Source organism: Podarcis filfolensis, assembly GCF_964270895.1.
Source record: "Podarcis filfolensis genome assembly, chromosome: 2".
NCBI classification, from domain to species: domain Eukaryota; kingdom Metazoa; phylum Chordata; class Lepidosauria; order Squamata; family Lacertidae; genus Podarcis; species Podarcis filfolensis.
In genome coordinates, this window is record NC_139605.1 from 14,876,796 (window position 1) to 14,897,928 (window position 21,133).

General features: G+C 49.5%; 1 protein-coding gene across 7 annotated transcripts in view; it reads left to right on the top strand.

Annotated features, from left to right (window-relative positions):
• DDR1 (discoidin domain receptor tyrosine kinase 1) overlaps positions 1-21,133 on the top strand; it is a 96,792-nt gene that overhangs the window by 58,637 nt on the left and 17,022 nt on the right. For all 7 annotated transcript variants that reach the window (XM_083600620.1, XM_083600623.1, XM_083600624.1 and 4 more), the window contains exons 2-11: positions 7,821-7,946; positions 11,121-11,223; positions 12,491-12,719; positions 13,911-14,058; positions 14,489-14,591; positions 16,754-16,940; positions 18,233-18,479; positions 18,675-18,827; positions 18,972-19,135; positions 20,473-20,671. In XM_083600620.1, the coding sequence (XP_083456746.1) occupies positions 7,868-7,946; positions 11,121-11,223; positions 12,491-12,719; positions 13,911-14,058; positions 14,489-14,591; positions 16,754-16,940; positions 18,233-18,479; positions 18,675-18,827; positions 18,972-19,135; positions 20,473-20,671 (1,612 nt within the window). In that variant the 5' untranslated portion in view covers positions 7,821-7,867. The remainder of the gene's footprint in view (positions 1-7,820; positions 7,947-11,120; positions 11,224-12,490; positions 12,720-13,910; positions 14,059-14,488; positions 14,592-16,753; positions 16,941-18,232; positions 18,480-18,674; positions 18,828-18,971; positions 19,136-20,472; positions 20,672-21,133) is intronic.

The following is a 21,133-nucleotide window of genomic DNA, read 5'->3' on the forward strand; positions in this document are numbered from 1 at the left end:
AAATAAATAGTACAGTGTATGCATTTTTCTACATGTTAATGCAGCTGGACACTATACTTGGTGGGGCAATGCAGCCAGATGGGTGGGGTGTAAATAAAATAATAATAATAATTCAGGGTAATTCAGGGAAGTGCCATTTTTAAAGTACAGTGGTACCTCGGGTTACAAACCCCTCAGGTTACAAACTCTTCGGGTTACAGACTCCACTAACCCGGCAGTAGTCCCTCGGGTTAAGAACTTTACCTCAGGATGAGAATGGAAATTGTGTGGCGGCACCGGGAGGCCCTATTAGCTAAAGTAGTACCTCAGGTTAAGAACTTTTTCAGGTTAAGAACAGACCTCCGGAACGAATTAAGTTCATAACCAGAGGTACCTTTGTGTTTGGTCTACGAACGCCTAGGGACGTGCAAGCTGAATCAAATCTCTCCCCCATCCCTAAGAAAGAGACTGGCAGCCTTTTTGGGGTGGGTGGGGGAGCATGGAAGGGGGAAGAGTGGGACAGAAATTTAATGAATAAAACCAGAGATTGAAGGACCTCGGCCTCCGTCGCAGCCTCCGATCGTTTCCCTTGAGCAGGGACCCACGATGACGTCCGGCTCTATAGCCTGTTTAATATAATGGTTAATTCTCTGCTGGCAGGGAGTCAGGACTGTAGGGCATCCACAGAGCTTTGCAGCTTTCCACAGCAGGCCAGTTAAGCTGGGCTGGCACTGGGATCCCAGCTGCCGGGCATTCTTGCCTACATAGCTGGGATTCCTTGCCTTCCTTACCCCTTCAGCGCATTTTGCGGTTTTTTCTTTCTTTCTTTCTCCAGGAGGCCCTGGGAGATATCTGGGTTGTAGGGGGTTAAAAACCAGCTGGGCGACATGAGGACACCCTCAGCTGCTGACAGGAGCTGGGGGTGGAGTGTGGGGGGGCAAGGGACAGCAGCGGCAGCAGCACCCCAATTTGTTATCTGACGGACGTCCCTGCAGGGGTTACCCTTTAATCCCTCTGAGGCTTAATATGAGCCAGAGTTTAGCCCCATAACATGTTTTTAATGTTTAGAGTTCAGCCCAAGGCCACCATTTCAGGTTTAAGTACATTTCAGTGGCGGGTTGGTGGGAGACTCATAGCAAAAGTTCAGTGGCCTGCTCTTGGGTATATACCGTATTTTGCGCTCCATAGGACGCACTTTTTCCCTCTTAAAAACTAAGGGGAAAAGCCTGTGCGTCCTATGGAGCGAATGCAGGGGGGAGGCAGGCAGGAAAAGCCCCCAAGAGCTGCACACAAGCTTCTCGCGGCTCTTGCGGGCTTTTCCCCAGGAGGGAGAAGGGACCGCCGCTCCCTGACCTGTTCTGGGGGCTGGGGTCGGGGGAAGCTCGGGCTTCCCCCGCCCCAGCCCCACAGCTAAAAAGGAGAAGCCTGAAGCCTGAAGCCCCTGCAGCACAGCGCGAACTGCCGCTGCGCTCAAGGGGCTTCAGGCAGCTATCCGCAAGCCTTTGGAGCGCAGCGAGAGTTTGCGCTGCGCTCAGAAGGCTTGCAGATAGCCGCCTGGAGAGCGGGAGGGGTTGGTGCACACCGATCCCTCTTGCTCTCCAGGCTTCGCTTCGCTGGAGAGGCGCTGCACAGTTTTCCCTCTCTGCGCAGCGCCCCTTCAGTGAACGGGAGGAGAAATGGAAGGGGCTCCGTTTCTCCTGCCGCTTCGCTGAAGGGGTGCTGAGCAGAGAGGGGGAGAATTCCCCCCCCCCCCGTTCTCCCCCTCCTATGGTCCAGTGCGTCCTATAGAGCAAAAAATATGGTATTTGTGGTTTCTCTGCACGGTTCAATTTCCCCCTCCTTATCAGTAATAATGATGATGATATAATAGAATCATCATCATCATCATCAACAACAACAACAGTGTTCTACCTCTTCTCCAACCTGCTCTTGGACATATTCACAGCTTTTACACTGTTTTAAAAACATTATTAATATTACTACAGTGGAACCTCAGAAGCCGAACGCCTTTGAGCTTGGACGTTTCGGCTCCCGAGTGATCGAAACCCGGAAGTGATTGTTCCGGTTTCCGAACAATTTTCAGAAGCCGAACATCTGGGGCAGCTTCCAATTGGCTGCAGGATGCTCCTGCAGCCAATCAGAAGCTGCGCCTTGGTTTTTGAACTGTTCCGGGAGTCGAACAGACTCCTGGAGCGGATTAAATTCGAAAACCAAGGTACGACTGTATTATTAACATTTCTTTCCTACTTTTCATTTAGGATATGTATAGCTCCAGATTCTCTCTCCCTCACCCTTGCAATTTATCCTCACAACAACCCTGTGAGGTGGATTAGGTTGGGCACAGTGATAGTTGGTAGCCCAAACTTCAACCAATGAGCTTCAGAGCTGACTCAGGATTTATAAAGGTCTTTGTTGGGTTTGCTGACTTACAGTTTTTAGCGTTATAGGTTCTCCAGAGAAGAATCACATTAAGGACAGTGTTCTGCCTCCTGTATCCTCTGAAATCTGGAATGGAAATCCTGTGGCTCCCAGATGTTTGCTTCCAACTCCCATCAGCTCCAGCCAGCATAGTAAAGGATGATGGAAGTTGAAGTCCAGCAATACACCCCTGCTTTAAACAGACCCAAACAACACTAAAGGAAAGCATTTTTTGTACATGGGATGAGAGCATCTCCCTCACTGCTTGATACCATTGCATACCCAGGATCATTTGTTATTTGTTTGCATGTTTATTAGGGTCGACATATGCCCAGAATTTCCTAGACATAGTCTGAGTACGGCAGTTGGAAGCAGTGTCCAGGCGGAAATTGCTGAAATGTCTGGGGAAAATCCGTCATAAGTCTAGATTTTGCCGAAGTTCCTTGAAAATTGCTCAAAAACTTTATTATTATTATTATTATTATTATTATTATTATTATTATTATTATTAGAGATTTTGCAAAATAAAAATAAAAATGAGAAGCTTAACAACTTGGGCCAGAAAGAAAAAAACCTCAACAACTTTTGTGTCCGGATTTTCACTTTTTGAAATATGGGAACACTAATGTTTATAAACCACATTTCCATATAAAATACTGGGGCTGCATTAAAAACAACAAGAATGGCAGATGTCAGTTTAACCCGAGGGAAACAGAACGTGTGGGTGGCTTCTTGGCTGGGGTGGCACCCCAAATTTCCCATAGCCCCGCAACCCCCTCCTGATCCATACCCATGGTAGACATCCCATAGAATTGTAGAGCTGGAAGGATCCCTGAAGCTCATCTGGTCCAACCAGTTCAAACTATTTGCCTTACTAACCCAGATTTGTCTATATTGACTGGTATTTGCTCTCCAGGGTTTGGGGCAGGATCTTTCCCCCCCAGGTCTGAGACCTTCTGCATGCAAACATCTGCCCTACTGTGTACTATAATAGGTCCATCTTTTAGAGGGAGCAGTCGTTGTCGAAGGTCTGAAAATTTCCCGGCCCTGGAGTGTGGCAGTTTCTCCGACTCTTCTACTAGATATGGGATTCCTCCTCCTCGTTGAATCCGAAGGGGGTGTCCCCGATCAATGCCTTGATTCATCCCACTTTTCCCTTTCACTTTGGCACCCCCTTGCCCCACGGCCTGTCAGCTGCTGTTTACTAGCCTTAGATCAAGGCAGCTGTTGGGACATTCCAGCAAAGGATTGTGGGAGCAGCTGGCCTACAGCCCTTTCACCCCCACCCACCCCCACTTCACCCACCACCCCCAACCTACTGGTCAAGAAACAGCAGGAGGGGAGTGTGGCCTGGGTTCCTAGGAAACAGATTTGAATTCCTGCGACTGTTTCTTAGGGAAGCTGCGCCGAGTTAGTGGAGTGTTTATTCGGAACATTTCCCCCTCACAATATGAGAACGTCTTATGAAGGAACATTCTTTGAAATGCCCCGTGTCTTGTAGAGTGTGCATACTCTGATTATTAAGCAATTTGAGTCACTCATTAACTGGAAATGTTTTGGCCTCTGCCTTTGAGCCAGTTGCCCACACATTTTGGGGAGAATGCGTTTCCAGAAACAGAGGTACTGATGGTGCTTCAGGATGGTTTGTTTATTGAGCATTCTTCCTGATTCATTTGCAGGAAGAGATTAGACGACTGTTCACTATTTAACGAATGTTCCTTCCGATTTATTCTTTATTTTTTTGTGGGGAGGTTAGATGATGTTGCATCAAAGCAAGTGTCAACGGGCCGTGTGTCTCGCTGCCTTTCCCCTTCCCCTTATTGCGAAAAGTCTGAGTTTTGGTTGGGTGGGTTTGTTGCGTGAGACCTCCCAGTCAGCCATAATTGCACAACCGGAATCTGCTAAGTCTGTAATTCGAAACAATGACAGCCTCAGGCCTGTATGGATGCCACAGCGCTGAGGACTTAAAATTCAGGGGCTGATTACTTTAAAAAATAATGACCAGGGGTGGTAAAATCCATGTGTGTGTGTGTGTTAATTCTTTGCCTCAAACCTTTCGCAATCTGGATCCTTCTCCCTCCAGAGGTGATTCTTTTCCTGAGAAAGAAGGTTCTCATTTTGCGGGAATCACCTGGCCTGCACCCAAATGCGTGACTAGGCTAGTCAGATGAAAATGTCATACAAATTGTGTAGAAATATTGGTTCTGAAGCAAGTGTTTCGAACTGCCCTCTGGGGGCTGAGGTGCACAGAGCCCAGAAATGCCTACTCAGGTATATTTGAATTTTGATTCAGATAGATAGATAGATAGATAGATAAATAGATAGATAGATAGATGATAGATAGGTTTTAGAGTGCAGTGATGGGGTGGGGAGGTGTAGAAACAGACCCCAAGAAGTACAGGAAATACAGTCATACCTCGGGTTACAGCCACTTCAGGTTGCGTTTTTTTGGGTTGCGGACTGCCGAAACCCGGAAGTACCGGAACGGATTACTTCTGGGTTTCAGCAGTTGTGCATGCGCAGAAGCTCCGAATCGCAACCCATGCATGCGCAGACGCAGGTTGCGAACGCTGCGGGTTTTGAACATGCATCCTGCATGGATCACGTTTGCAACCTGAGCGTCCACTGTATTTAGGGAGAAAGACGCTACCTCAGGATGGGACCCTCAGAAGAAAGACCATTGAAGACTGAGCATGCTAAGTGTCCACAGAAAGTCATTGAGAAGAAGAAGAAAAAGACGGATAATCTGGTGGAATGGGAGTGGAATGAAGTATCCTGGAATGGGGCATAGCTGACTGGCTGGTACCCTGAACTGGAGTTCCCCGCTTTGCCCTCATTTTGTTTTGCTTGTCATCACTTTGACGTTGAAACGGCTTGATCAGGGCCTCTGGCAAAGGTCCAGTTGTATTACTCAAGTACCTTTAAACTGCTCATGACGTAAATCAATAGGGTTGGGGTGCCCACCAGTTGATGAATCAAATGTTGTCAATGGACTGTCCTTTAATGACTACGGTCAACTATTATCAAATAATCTGAGGCTGCTGTCGGGTAGATACTGGTTCAGTGTTTTAATTTCATTGCTTAATTGCATCTGACAGCACATGGGGGGGCTCTTTCCTCTCCAGTTTTCTGCAGGTTCCTCTTGCTCTGCACTATTAGCACAAAACTAGATATTACTAGCAAAAAGGTGTGTTTCTGAATCCCAATGACAACTTTGTTTATGGGAAAATAGCTTTGTTGGTGGCTGCGGGTGGGGGAAGGACCCGTTTAGAGCAGAGATGAGGATGGAGAGTGGGGAGGCCATGGGGTTTATGGTCTGGAGAAGGGAGTGTTGGCTGGGGAGAGGCCTGAGGGCCATTTCCTTCTTCCTGCGCATGGTCTGAAAAAAACACATTGTGTGGAAGCCTTGCTGAAGCTAAGTACAGGTCTGGGCCTAGCCAGTACCTGGGTGAATATCCACCTGGGAGCCCAAGGCTGACTTGGGCAATGGGAGAATGGCAGTATATAATTGCAATTAAAGAAAAAGAAAAAAACCTAGTTGCCTCACGAAACACTTCCTCTCATCTTGGGTTCCAGGTATATACTTACCCTTGCAAATACAGAGTGGGGAAAATGGCAGGTGGAGACAGAGCTAAGTGCTGCCTTCTCCCCAGAATTGCTTTTCATAATCAAAGCAACAATTGGGACTTAAAATTATTCATTTGCTTGCAATACCTGCTTTGGCCCTTTGCCATTTTATAGCCGCTATTTTGCATGTTTCATTTCTGTAATTATACCTCCCAGGCTTCGGATGGGGAGGGCGGAATATAAATAACTTATTATTATTATTATTAAAAACGTGTCTCCTTGGTCTGCCCTGGAAGCTCCAAGATAATAACCAATATCACTTTGACCTCAGCCAGTCCCCCACTTGCTTGCCTTTTTACTTACAACTCCTCCAGGGGGTGGTACTAGCTGCCAGCTTCCTCCTCTGTAGTCTCAGTGTTGCATTCGTAGAACTCAACAGGGACACACCTAGAATTAGTTGGCTCCTGCCTGTCCTCTAGCCACTTTACCTGTCCCAATGGGCACCAGCCAACCCTGCCTTAAACCATGGTTCGTCATTGGCTTACGAATCATGGCTTGCTAGGTACATTCAGCTAAGTTTTACACGGGTGGCTCTGTGGTCTAAACCACTGAGTCTCTTGGGCTTGCCGATCAGAAGGTCAGCAGTTTGAATCCCATGATGGGGTGAGCTCCTGTTGCTCTGTCCCAGCTTCTGCCAGCCTAGCAGTTTGAAAGCACGCCAGCGCAAGTAGATAAATAGGTACCTCCAGCGGGAAGGTAAACAGTGTTAACGTGCGCACTGGTTTCCGTCATGGTATCTTGTTGCGCCAGTAGCAGTTTAGTCTTGCTGGCTACTTGTCCTGGAAAGCTGTCTGTGGACAAACACCGCCTCCCTTGGCCTGAAAGCACGATGAGTGCTGCAACCCCATACAGTGGTACCTTGGTTAAGAACTTAATTTGTTCTGGAGGTCTGAAACTGTTCTTAGCCTGAGGTACCACTTTAGCTAATGGGGCCTCCCGCTGCCGCCGCGCTGCTGCTGGACGATTTCTGTTCTCATCCTGAAGCAAAGTTCTTAACCTGAGATACTATTTCTGGGTTAGCGGAGTCTGTAACCTGAGGCGTCTGCAACCTGAAGTGTCTGTAACCTGAGGTTCCACTGTAGTTGCCTTTGACTGGACTTAACCGTCCAGAGGTCCTTTACCTTTACTTAGAGCGGGCTCATTAAAATTAACGATTACAGCCAAGTTAGGTTCATTGATTTCAGTGGGTCTCCTCTAAGGGAAACTCAATTGAGTACCACCCGATGAGTCTGGATTCGGACATCACACAAAGCCAAGCTTAATTGTGGCTTCTCATTTTGTTTCTCTTGCAGAGTGAAACAGGAGCGATTGGGTAGCGTACTGCTCATTCGCAATGAACAATGGCCAGTTCTAATAAATAGAGTCATTGTTTGACCCCACTGGAACACATCTCCTCAATAGCTGACCTAGTCACCAACTGAGTTACTTTTTTTTTTTTTTTTAGTCTGGTCAAACACTCGTTCCTGTAAATCAGCCTTGGGCTCTCCCAAATGCACCGAGTTTGCTCAACCACAAATTTGGCATCTGGCCTTTCTGCCTGCGATAATCACATGTTTTGCTGCTGTCAGTGTGTCAGCGCCAGTCCACTTCTGGCCTGAATAGGGAAGCCAGGACAATGGCAGGATGCTGGTGACTCCTGAGCATGGAATGTGTGCTATTCACTAGCACAGAGAAAGTGTCTGACCCTCGGAAGAGGAGGGTTGCCCATTCATGTTGAGTCACCTTGCTGTCGTACTCCGCTATCTGCGAGACCCGCATGTGGTTAACTGCTGTTATCTACTTTTTTTGCAAACAAGGCATGAAGACTCAACTGTCGGTGTAATCATCGCAGAGCCCAGAGAGCATGGTGGGACTCGCAGTGCTTTGCTTGCTGCTCTCGGCGTCCCTCGGTACCTCGGAGTTGGAAGAGCACTTCGATCCAGGTGAGTTGGATTCAGGTGAGATAGGCTGTGACCTGTTGGTTGAGGAGCGGGAAACTGGAGGGTTCCTTAATGAGGTGCTGAAATGTGGTGCAGAAGGAGCACTGAGCTTACAGGATTTTATTGGGCAGAAGTGATGGAGATATGAAGGTCGGGCGAGAGGGCAAGGCCAAGTATAAGATGGAGAGCAAAGCAAGGGAAAAGGAACTCAGGGCAAGGTTTTTAGGGGGCCGTTGCCAAACTGCCATCCGGTGGGCCTTTCTTCTACGTTGGTTAATCCCCAACATAGTTTTGTCCGATGCTTCTATCTTATTTCCGATGCACAGATGTGAGAGCCGTTGGTTGCTCATGAAACCAAAATGGCGCCATCTTGCACACAAGAGGGAGGAGAAAGCTCTGGAAGCAGCCTAATGGGGAATGAGCACCCTCAGTGGCCATGGAATGTTGAGGGGTGGGGGGAGACGGAATGGAGTATCTCGGAGAAGGGCATGGCTGACCGAATGGAACAGTGAATAGGAACACTCCACACTGCAACATTTTGTTGCAGATTCCACTCGTAAGGATACTATCTATCTATCTCTCATCTATCTATCTGTCTGTCATCTGTTTGTCTGTTTCCTGCAGATCAGGACTGGGGAACCTGTGGCCCTCCAGATGTTGTTGGACTCCAGTTCCTATCGGCCCCAGCTAGTCTGGCAAATGGACAGTAGTTGTAGTCCAATGACATCTAAAGGTCCAAAGATTCCCCATCCTCTCTGCCCATGAAACAAGCTTCACCGTCACATCTTGCAGCAGTGGATTCTATATTGTGCAAGGAAGTCCTCCTTGCTGTTGTTGTCTGTTCTGAATTACCTGTTGCATTCTGTGCCCTAAAATTCTAGCATAACTAGAGGAGATTTAAGAAATTAAAAAGAACCTCTAGCCGTTTTCTCCACACCATTCATAATATTATCAACTTCTAACATATGATTTTTTAAAAAAAATTTTTTTGGGGTAAACTAAAAATCCCCAAGTGCTTTAGCTCAGGCATGTCCAACAGGTCGTGATCTACTGGTAGATCACTGGACGTCTGTGGTAGATCACTGGTAGATCAATGGCTCCCCACAAAGAAGCTAAACAACTTTGGCTCCCCTTAAAAAAAAGCCCTGCACCCTCCAAAAGTGGGCTTTCCTCTTTCCTAAAAAAACCTCAAAACTTTTGGGGGAAAAAGGGGGTAGATCACTGCCAGTTTTTGATTCTGTGAGTAGATCACAGTCTTTTGGGAGCTGGCCACCCTGTCCAGCCGTATTATTTTGGTTAGCTTACCCTTTTCTGCCCCTTTCACCAACCCTGTGATTTCCCTTTTGAAATGGAGCGTCAGCACAGCATATAGGATTCCAAAATGGGACTACATCATACATAATATATGAAGGGCAGCGTTATGATGCTGGCAGTTTTATCCTCTCTGTCTTCCCTAATCACCCCTAGCATGGAATTTGCCCTTTTGGCTGTATTCCAGAGTATCACAAAGTGTTCCAGACAACGGAACATTGAGCTGAAAGCTTGCAGAACATTAACAGAATGTTAAAACTTAGTGTGTCTCTAGAAAAGGACATCATTGGGGTCTTTTTTTAAAAGTGTCCATCTCTTGTGTGTGAAATTAGAGCACCCTCTGGTGGAAGTCATTGACATCCAGTACTAAGTGTTCTGCTTTTTGTAGGTAGGACAGTAAAAATGGTAAAAAAGGTAAAGGACCCCTGGACGGTTAAATCCAGTCAAAGGGGACTATGGGGTTGAGGCGCTCATCTTGCTTTCAGGCTGAGGGAGCCGGCGTTTGTCCACAGACAGCTTTCCAGGTCATGTGGCCAGCCTGCCTAAACCACTTCTGGCGCAACGGGACACCGAGACAGAACCCAGAGCGCACGGAAATGCTGTTTACCTTCCTGCCACAGCAGTACCTATTCATCTACTTGCACTGGCGTGCTTTCGAACTGCTAGGTTGGCAGGAGCTGGGACAGAGCAATGGGAGCTCACTCCATTGCGGGGATTCGAACCGCCGACCTTCTGATCGGCAAGCCCAAGAGGCTCAGTGGTTTAGACCACAGCCCCACCTGTGTCCCAGGTCGGACAGTAGCCTTATGTTTGTCTGATTCTTGGATTTTTCAAAAAGGAATTGCACAGTGCAGGGCCTGCCACACTAAAGGCTTGATCCCTAGTGAGGCTTGACACCTCAGAGGATCTCAGTGACTGAGATGGAGCATACAGAAACAGGCAGTCCCTAAGGTACTTTGAGCCCAAGTTGTTTAGGGCTTTGTGGATTAACACAAGCACCTTGAAACAGGCCTGGTAGCAAACAGACAGACAAAATGAGTTTCGATAGACAGGGCTCAACCCTGTGACAGTTTACTACTCAGATGTAAGTCTCACTTTTTTTCTGGTGGGGCATATTCCCATGATACACAGGATAAACTGAGAATATAGAGAACAGCTTAATTCAACACAGGATGGTGCTAGAATGTGGCTGCCATGTTTTTATGGTGGTGGCCATCTTTTCCCGCCGCCCCCATTTTCAAAATGGAGTCCCAAGTCCTGCATTCTTCAGTGCCTTTGGGCATCAGTATCTACCCAAGCCTGCCTTTTGGTGGTGTCAGGCCTGGTTATAAGAGGGGACATGTTAAGAAGGGAATATGATTGTGCATCCTGTAGAGAAAGTGGATAGGAAGAGGTTTTCCTTTCTCTTGTCTCATAATACTAGCGCTTGGGGCTATACAACGAAGCTGAGTATTGGAAGTTCTAGGACAGACAAAAGGAAGTGTTTCTTCACACAGAACAGGGTCAAGCTATGGAATTCTCTCCCACAATCAGCAGTGATGGGCACCAGCTTGGAGCTCTGCTGTGTTGGTGCTGATCATTCACTTCATAGTCATCTGGTTATCCACTATGGGGGGGGGGAGGATTCTGGTATAGATGGGTCCCTTTGTCCTGATCTGGCAGAGTTCCTCTTATGTTCTCAAGTCTCATTAAAAGCATCCCATCCTAGGCTAACTTGCAACCCATTGGTTTCAATGTTACATACTATAATTGATGTTATGCGGATCAGGCCAGTATTAATAGCTCATGATTTTTGCAGAGGGGTGTGTATAATACAAAGGGGGTCATCTTTGCTCTTCATTCTCTTGCTTCCTTCCTCCTTTGCAGCTAAGTGTCGCTATGCATTGGGCATGCAGGATCGCACCATCCCGGATGAGGCCCTCTCAGCCTCCAGCTCGTGGTCTGAGTCGACAGCCGCCAAACACAGCAGGTGACGATGGCCTTTGAAATGTAAAGTTGTAACTTGGTTTCCCCCCTTGCAGTTGTACAATACATCGCAGTTGTACACAGTACACTGCCCTCGTAGACCTGATGAAGGTCTTTTGACCTGGAAAGGACTGTTCATTCTGTTCAATAAGATAGGATGCCCGCCCCAAGCTCCATAATAATAATAATAATAATAATAATAATAATAATAATAATAATAATATAATATAGTTGTACCCTGCCCATCTGGATGAGTTTCCCCAGCCACTCTTCCAACAAAGATTAAAAATACATTAAAATGTCACACATTAAAAAATTCCCTGAACAGGGCTGCCTTCAGATGTCTTCTAAATGTCAGGCAGTTGTTTATCTCTTTGACATCTGGTGGGAGGGCATTCCACAGGGCGGGTGCCACCACCGAGAAGGCCCTCTGCCTGGTTCCCGGTAGCTTTGCTTCTCGCAGGGAGGGAACCGCCAGGAGGCCCTCAGAGCTGGACCTCAGTGTCCGGGCTGGATGATGGGGGTGGAGATGCTCCTTCAGGTATACTGGGCCAAGGCCGTTTAGGCCTTCCACATGTCCTTCCACGTGAACACGCGTGGCACCATCCAGTACGACTGTCGTTCTTGGACGCCTTCCCTATAAAGAGCAGTGTGAAATAGGGTCGTGTTCTTACCCCAACTCTTCTTGGCGTAGTCTTTCTATTGCCCTCTTATTCCTTCAGTTCGACATTGTGGACATCCATCCAAGGAGGGATGGGGGGGTCTGCTCAACCTGGCGTGCGAGAAAAATAGCATGCAAGAGGTGCTAGGTAAAGGTAAAGGGACCCCTGACCATTAGGTCCAGTCGTGGCCGACTCTGGGGTTGCGGCGCTCATCTCGCTTTATTGGCCGAGGGAGCCGGCGTACAGCTTCCGGGTCATGTGGCCAGCATGACTAAGCCGCTTCTGGCGAAGCAGAGCAGCGCACGGAAACACCGTTTACCTTCCCGCCGGAGCGGTACCTATTTATCTACTTGCACTTTGAGGTGCTTTCGAACTGTTAGGTTGGCAGGAGCAGGGACCGAGCAACGGGAGCTCACCCCGTTACGGGGATTCGAACTGCTGACCTGATCAGCAAGTCCTAGGCTCTGTGGTTTAACCCACAGCGCCACCTGCGTCCCTTGCAAGAGGTGCTAAGGAGACTTAAATGTGATTTGTGAAATGTGCCCCTGCCCAAATACAGGTTCGTTAACATATCCACCTTTCCGTCTTCTCCCTTTTCTTGCTCTCCAGGTTGGTGTTGAGCGAGGGAGATGGAGCCTGGTGCCCTGCAGGACCTGTCTACCCTAATGATGCAGAGTACTTGGAGATAGACCTGCGGCGGCTGCACTTCTTAACCTTGGTGGGCACGCAGGGTCGCCATGCGAGCGGTCACGGCAAAGAGTTTGCCCGCTCCTACCGGCTACACTATAGCCGGGATGGGCACCGCTGGATGCCTTGGCGGGACCGGTGGGGCAACGAGGTAAGCAAGGGGTGGAGCTAAAGTGAGCGCAGGTGAAGGCAGCCAATGGGAGGCGGGGAGGTGGGGCTAGCGGAAGGCATGGCATTCACCGCTCGTGTGATCAAATGTTAGGCTAAGTTGCGATGTCATTGCTTAAAGAAATATTAGTGGACGGCTACAAAATGTGGAATCGCATATATGGGGTAAATTTGTATGATGGCATAAATTTGATGAATTGCAGAGGCTTTATTATGGCAGAGGCTTTATTATTCATTAGGGACGCGGGTGGCGCTGTGGGTTAAACCACAGAGCCTAGGACTTGCTGATCAGAAGGTCGGCAGTTCGAATCCGGCCGACGCGGTGAGCTCCTGTTGCTCGGTCCCTGCTGCTGCCAACCTAGCAGTTTGAAAGCACATCAAAGTGCAAGTAGATAATGTAAGGGGTCCCTTTACCTTTACCTATTATTCTGTATTTTTTAAAATACAGGTAAACATTTCATTTTTCAATGATCGAAATTAGACGGATTTTCATAAAATAATCTTAATTGCCAGGCAACCTTACCGTTGTTTTAGGGCAGAGTTTGAAACGTTTAGAGAAGCACTTAAAGTAGTTGACAAGGGAAGGGAGGTTCCAGGTGTTTGATGGTACCACTGTAAATAGAGAGGACCTTTCCTAGTATGGTAGGCCGATCTCTTTGCTTATGCGCTACTTCCCAGTTATAGTCCTGACAATGCACCGTATGCTGCCTAAACCAGAGATGGCTAGTGTGACTCCCTCCAGTTGTTTCTGGACTACAGTGCTACCTTGGGTTAAGTACGTAATTTGTTCCGGAGGTCTGTTCTTAACCTGAAACTGTTCTTAACCTGAAGCACCACTTTAGCTAATGGGGCCTCCTGCTGCCACCGCGCCGCCAGAGCACAATTTCTGTTCTCATCCTGAAGCAAAGTTCTTAACCCGAGGTACTATTTCTGGGTTAGCGGAGTCTGTAACCTGAAGCGTATGTAACCCGAGGTACCACTGTATAGCTTTTGTCATCCCTGATGGATTGGGCTGATGGAAGTCTGAGTTCAGCAGCACCTGGAAGGCCACAGGTTGCCCATCTATGGCTTTAAAAACTCCACCAATGTCTTTATTCAAATGCCAAAGCTCAGAATTGCCATTGCCTGTGCAGGTTCCCGAACAATGACAGAAAACTAACTTCCTGCCCCTTAGGTGATTTCGGGTAATGAAAATACAGAAGAAGTGGTGCTGAAGGACCTGGGCCCCCCGGTTATTGCCCGTTATGTCCGCTTCTACCCACGTGCGGACCGAGTCATGAGTGTCTGCCTGCGCGTGGAGCTCTATGGCTGCGTCTGGAAAGGTGAGCCAGCTGATTATTTTTTTGTCCTTTACGCAGCAACACAGTCCAGCTCTTTTCCTGCACTCACCTGCATATGCAGAGCCGGTGCGATGTGGTGGTTAGAGCAACCTTCCCCAACCTTGAGTCCCCTAGATGTTTTTGGACTACAACTCCCATCATCCCAACCCTTTGACCAGGCTTGATGGGAGTTATAGTTCAAGGAAAATACCTGGACAGCATCAGGTTTGATGGTATTAGGCTAGATAGACCAACCGTCTGACTCAACAGAAGGCTCTTTCGTATGTTCCTGTTTTCCTCACCCCCTCTCTGTACACATGCCCTTGGGGTTTGCTCCACATACCCAATAGCCTTTGCTGCACATGAAGTTTGATCCTCCTGAGGATCAGGAGCTTGAGGTCTTCTTCTGAATGTGTTTGTTTCCTTCCACCAGATGGACTTCAGTCGTACACGGCTCCTCTCGGCCAGGTCATGCCTCTAGTTCCAGAACCGGTCTACCTGAATGACTCCACTTACGATGGGCACAGCGTCAGCAAGTGAGTGAGTGAACATCCCTGCCCCCCTGTTGTTGAATTCTGTGCTTGGGTGGCCCTAAAAGCACGGCAATCCCAGCCTGAAACTTCAGCTTCAAAGGGTGGGTTCAGGTGACCAGGTTAGTCACATGACAGCTGCAGACATCACATGATTCATCTGAAGATTTCATCACCTGTCAGTTCACTGGGTTATGTTAGACCGACCAGCTTTCCCTCAACCTGGTGGTCTTCAGATGTTTATGACTACAACTCCCATCAGCCCTTACTAGCGTGGCCAATGGCCAGGGATTATGGAGTTGCAGTTCAAAATGTGTTCAGACGTTTTGTTCATCTCCTGAGAAAACAGGAAGGGAACTTCCATTTGGTCACCTTGTGAATGGGGCTGCAAGCTGATTGTGTGACTCCACCCAAAAAGAGTTTCTCATTGTGTAATAGTTGTGGAGTTAAAACAGCCGGAAGCTCAGGGTGTCATCTGGGGCAAATCACGTTCTCAGCCTGGGTTGCCTTTTTTATAAAACGGAGGTGAGATAGGACTATGACAGGATTTGTGCTGGAAAAAAATGCAGACATGAGCAACAAGAACATTAACAGGAGGACCCAGCATTAGGTGGGTGACCCATAGCGATAGATACTGTATTTTTCGCCCTATAGGACGCACCGTCCCATAAGGTGCACCTAGTTTTTGGGGGGAAATAAAGGGAAAAAAATTATTTCCCCCCCCCAGGCGCGGGGCTGGGGCGGGGGAGGCCCGAGCTTCCCCCGACCCCAGCCCCCAAACAGGCAGCTCTCTGCAAACCGTGGGAGCCCAGCGCTGGCTCCCGCTGCTTGTGGAGAGGTCCGTGAAGCCTGGGCGCGCTGAGCTCAGCGCGCGCAGGCTTCGGCATGCTGGCAACTCTCCGCAAGCAGCGGGAGCGCTCCCGCTGCTTGCGGAGAGGTCCGCGAAGCCTGGAGAGCGAAAGGGGTCGGTGCGCACCGACCCCTCTCGCTCTGCAGGCTTCAGCGAAAGCCTGCATTTGCCCCATAGGACGCACACACATTTTCCCTCCATTTTTGGAGGGGAAAAAGTGTGTCCTATAGGGCGAAAAATACGGTAACTGCATGAGAAAAAGGAAAGAAGAGACGATTGGGGCTGAGTGAGAGAAGAAAACTAAATAACGGTGTCTAAAAATTATTAGCTACATATTGGCCACCTGCCTTATTACACCTTCTGCCACACCAGCCGCATTCTGAAAACATTGAGGAACCTTCTAAACACTATATCTGTGCTGCGGCAGCCAAGTTTTCTGTGTTCTTGATCCTGTAGTGTAGCTGTAGCATCGAAAGACCCGAAGCCAGGATGAAGGCACAACTGTGTGGGTCTTTCCCATGGCATGGGGCCTTTTCTCTCCTGCACAGCCAGCCTCACCTGTCTGGTTCTGGAGGAGCTTGAGTCTCACAGGGAAAGCAGGTAGCAAGTCAAAAACACATCAGAGGAGAGCGAGAGCATAGATAAGGACCTTGAGCAGCTCCAGGTAAACCATACTGGCTGAAGCATCTTCCTCTTGGATTATACTTTGGCCAGCAAGGTCCCCCTTGGAGCTGTCCAAGGTACCGTTCTCATCTGCTTTCCCCTTTGTGACTTGGCTTCCTGTGAGCCTGCCACGGAAGATGTTGTCTCAGCAGGGAGCTGGAGCCAACCAAAGCCTCCTGTAGGCTGCCAAGACCTGGAGCGCATTCAGCTCTGGAGGAACCGACTGGGCGGTTAAAGAGCCCTTGCTTATTTTGCAGTCTTTGACTTCTGCAAGGCTGGGAAGCTGGAGACACTCGGGGGACTCGTTCTCTGATCAGAGGATGGTGGAAGGGCTGCTGTGTCTTCCAGCCAGCCAGGTGGCTCCAGATAATTAAGCCCTGACAGCTCCTTCCCTGCACCCAGGAAACAGGCGGAATCTTGTTTGTATCTTACATCTCCACCTGCTAGATCCCTGTGTTGCTGATCATGGCATTGGCCATACGGTTGCAGGTCTTTCAATTCTAGGTCAATATTTAGAACGAACACATAGAAATGCACTCTCCTTCACACTAGTGTGACGTTTAAGGGGCGCCTTGGTTCGACCCAAGTGCCCAGTGTTTACTTTTCCCCCTTAGTGACTCCCTTGCAACTCTATTCTATTCCATTCTAACCACAGCTTGCATTTTGGGGGCCTTGGCCAGCTGACCGATGGGGTGGTTGGCTTGGACGATTTCACCCACAACAAAGAGCTGCGCGTCTGGCCAGGGTACGACTATGTAGGCTGGAGGAACAGCTCTTTCCCCAAGGGCTTCGTCGAGATGGAGTTTGAGTTTGACCAGCTCAGAGCCTTCACTTACATGAAGGTAAGCGAGTGTCAACGTTGGAATCAGGTGTGGGTCAGCAACAAAAACAATAAGTCACCTGAGACCAGTGCAGTTAATTCTTGATTCGAGGAAGCAAAACTCAGCTCAGGCCTAGTGGTCTCAGCGGCTCTTTCCAGGAGGTCTTGCCCCCGATGAAGCCGTTGCCAGGACTGAAGGAGAGGGGAGCTGGTTGCAGCAATAGGGGGAGACACCCTATATTCTTCAGCACCCTGTTTCCACTCTGCTTCTTGGCTACTCTCCCCTCCAGCCTCTGCTTCAGCCTCAGAGTCAGAGTCTGAACTGCTCTCTGCCGCAGCCTCTTCCTGTTCACTAAACCCTGTCACCTCTCCTGCTGCTGACATCTCCCCCTTCCAGTCTGCTCCCTCTTCTCCATCTAACCACCCATCGTCATCCCACCAACCTCCTTCAGTAGTTTTCAGATAGACGCGCTTTCTAACCTGGCCTTTAACGCTTGGGAACTGTGTAACAGGAACCCACCTTCCTCCTGTGACAAATAAGGAAAACCTGTAACATGAACAGCTTTTAAAACCCTGTTCCTTCCTTACAGGCACAGGTGCTGAGTTGCGCCTAATATGTGTTTGGGGGGGGGGGCTGACATCATGTGATGTGCATTGTGTGTGTGACATCACACGTGTCATCATGGGCATTGCACGCTGCTTGCGTGATGACTGTCGCATCAGAAGAGGCTGACCAGGCCTCCTTCTGATGCGACATTCATGCACTGGTCTGCATGGCGTCTTCCCAGACTTCATGGCTTGGGGTGGCTTCCTGCCAGGCCTCCTCTGTCCCCACAAGATTGCAGGGGCTGGGCTCAATCCTAACAAACATGGGTGTGTATGGCTGTAGAGGCCTCAGCCCCATAGAGCTGGCCCACCTGCTCACAGGGTTAGGGGAGGGTTGTGGAAGGCCTCTGAGACTCATGGCCCTGTGAGATCTCATGGGAGCCTCCCAGAGGCTTCGCATGACCCAGAGCCCGGTAAGCAAGACAAAAGGCTTAGAAGTCTTTTTTGTGTGCAGGCAAAACCCCATGGGACACCCCACAAAATCTCAAGAGGCTCCAAAGCCTGAAAAGTTAAGGGTCTCCCTTTCTATTTATTTATTCATGGTCCGTGTAAGCTTGCGATCGTGTGAGTAAAATGAGTGTTCAGTTGCGATCAACCTATAGACAATGATGGGGATGGCAGGGGAATAAGCTTGCTTCAAAATGGCCTCTCCTCTAACCCTCTTCTTTTCCTCCCGCTGCCCCAATCCAACCTCCCCGCCCATCCCAGGTCCACTGCAACAACATGCACACGCACGGGGTGAGCGTCTTCCGGCAGGTGGACTGCCTCTTCAAGCGCAGCCTGGCCACAGCCTGGGAGCCCACGCCTGTCTCGCAACAACTTGCCGTGGACGTGAGGGATCCCAGCGCCCGGTCCCTCACGGTGGACCTGGGAGGGCGGCTCGGCAAGTTCGTCCAGTGCCACTTCCACTTTGCCGGCGAATGGATGCTTTTCAGTGAAGTTGGCTTTCTCTCTGGTGAGTTGGGGTTGGTTGGCTGGGCGGAGAGCCATGCAGGTGGAGAGCAGAAGAGGCTGAGCGAGGGTTTGAACTCTGGTCTCCCAGGTCCTGGCCCAGTGCTCTAATTGCTATGCCACATTTGTGGTTACAGTTATTTGTCGTATCCACTCCTTTCGTCACTTGGTTATCCTTCACATTTCCTTTTCCTTCCAGATATTGTGGATGACCCCTCCTTCTCGGCCTCAAGTCGCCGCCCTCCAGTGATTGCTCTGCCTCATCCCTCGGGCCACGACGCTCCCATCTCACCGGCTTTGGGTTCTGCGCAGAACGAAAAAGCCAACATTGGCTCAAACCTCACGCTCCAAGGTGAGTAGCCCTCAAAGCTGAGAGCAAAGCTACCTAAGGAATAATTTCGCCCACCCTGAGCCCAAAATTCCACCTGTTTCAAAATGGCGGCGCTCGGAGGCCATGAATGGACTTTATTATTATGTTTCTCTGTTTCTTTTTAAGATCTGGAAAGTCAAGGGGAACCAAAATCAGGGCAGCCCATTGCAAAGGACGACAACAGCAACACCTCCATCCTGATTGGGTGCCTGGTGGCCATCATCCTTCTCCTATTGGTTGTCATCTTCCTCATCCTCTGGCGGCAATATTGGCAGAAGATCTTGGGGAAGGTAAGCTGGGCTGCATCACGGGAAGGATGATTCAATGGGTGGCCATGGTTTCGATGGCCCCAAATTAAGGTGGTCTTACCGCTTCGGAGTGGGCAACTTAAAAATCCACATCTGCTTAAGTGCATTTAAGAGCATGTAGAATTAAGGATCGCTCCCCTGTTGAGGAGCCCACCTGCTGCATCTCTGCATGACTCACTGATCAGGGTAGGGCCTCTCACTCAGTGGGAAAAGGTGGCTTTGGATGCAGTAGGGCATCTCCAGTTAAAAGGCTATCAGCTGGAATTTTCTCTGCCCGAGACCCTGGAGAGCCCCTTATTCTCACAACAACCCTGCAGAGTAGGTTGGGCTGAGTGATAGTGCCTGCCCCAAAACCAGCCCGTTAGCTTCATGGCCATGGGGATGCTGGAGCCTTGTCCGGAATGACACTGGCTTTCTTAGGTCTGCTGGGATTCTGGGGTGCACTTGTAGGGCACCTTTAAAAGGCTACAAGGGGCACTAGGCCTCTTGGGCCCAGCTAACAGCCTACCTGAATGGGAAACAGCTTCAGAATGTGCCCTGCAACTCCCCTACAACATGCAGAGGAAGATTGGTTATGGAGGGCACTGAGGACTGGCCACAGAGAGCCAATGAACATGATTGTCATTACAGTGGTACCTCGGGTTAAGAACCTAATTCATTCTGGAGGTCTGTTCTTAACCTGAAACTGTTCTTAACCTGAGGTACCATTTTAGCTAATGGAGCCTCCCGCTGCCGCCACGTGATTTCTGTTCTCATCCTGAGGTAAATTTCTTAACCCGAGGTACTACTTCAGGGTTAGCGGAGTCTGTAACCTGAAGCGTCTGTAACCCGAGGTACCACTGTATTTATTGAATGTATGACTGGAGGGGGGGGGTGTCTTTTGGGGCAGCTTGTCTGCCATTACCAATCTCCTCATAAAGTAACCTCTGATAAATTTCTGAGGGACCCAGCTTGGGATCCACCACTAGGTAGGCCGAGAGAGAGCCAATAGTTCTGGAATGATCTGAGGAGGGGGTGGCAGGAGAATCTGTGGGGTTAAAGTCCCATGGTAGGGTCCAAAGACACAGAAAGTCAGCACCTTGCGGAAGCTCAACAAGTTTGGGTTGGGTCAGTGCTTGGTGAGTGGCCGCCTGGACAACACCATGACAGGAAGACAAGGTATAAATAAAGGGATGCATGTCAAGACTCCCCTCAGTTTCTCGAAGACGAAGTAGAATTGGGAGAATTAATGCCTTGAGGGCCTGAGCAATGTGAGGCCCGCTGTGTATATGCACTTCTGTCATGGCCTCTCGAGCGACTGACGCTTCCATGCCCCTTAGGCGCAACGTCGCATCTCGGACGACGACCTCACCGTCCACCTCTCGGCGCCAAGCGACACCATCGTCATCAACAACACGATGGGCTCCCACCGGCACTCGAACCGCTATGAGCGCATCCACTCGGGGGAGACGGAGTACCAGGAGCCCAACAGGGCCCGCATGAAACTGCCGGATCTGCCCCACAGCGCCGAGAACTCCGGTGAGGGGCCGGTTGTGGGATTTTGGGGAGGGAGGAGCTGAACTAAAACAGGGGGGACGTGGTGGTTTTGCAGAGGAGAAGAAGAGGAGAACCGTTGGGAGAGGCTTTTGTAGGGGTGGCGTTAGATGGGAACGTCTGAGGGCCAGAGCAACCCAAATGCCTCATGGACACCTAGGTAAGTGGTCAGAGCTAGGGAGCACATAGAAAACCTAAGCTCCTCCACTGGATCTTTGTACCATTGGCCTATCTAGACCAGCATTGTCTACCCTGACCGGAAGTGGTTGTCTGGGGTTTCCGATAACGTTTTTCTCCCAGTCCCTACTGGAGGGATTGAGCAGAAGCGACCTTCTGCATGCAGCGCAGGTGTCCTGCTACTGCGTTGTGGCCCTTTGCCCAGATCATAGGGCGATTCTTCCCTGCCTCGCTTGTTCAAGTGAACATTCTTGTTCTTGGGGTGTTGAA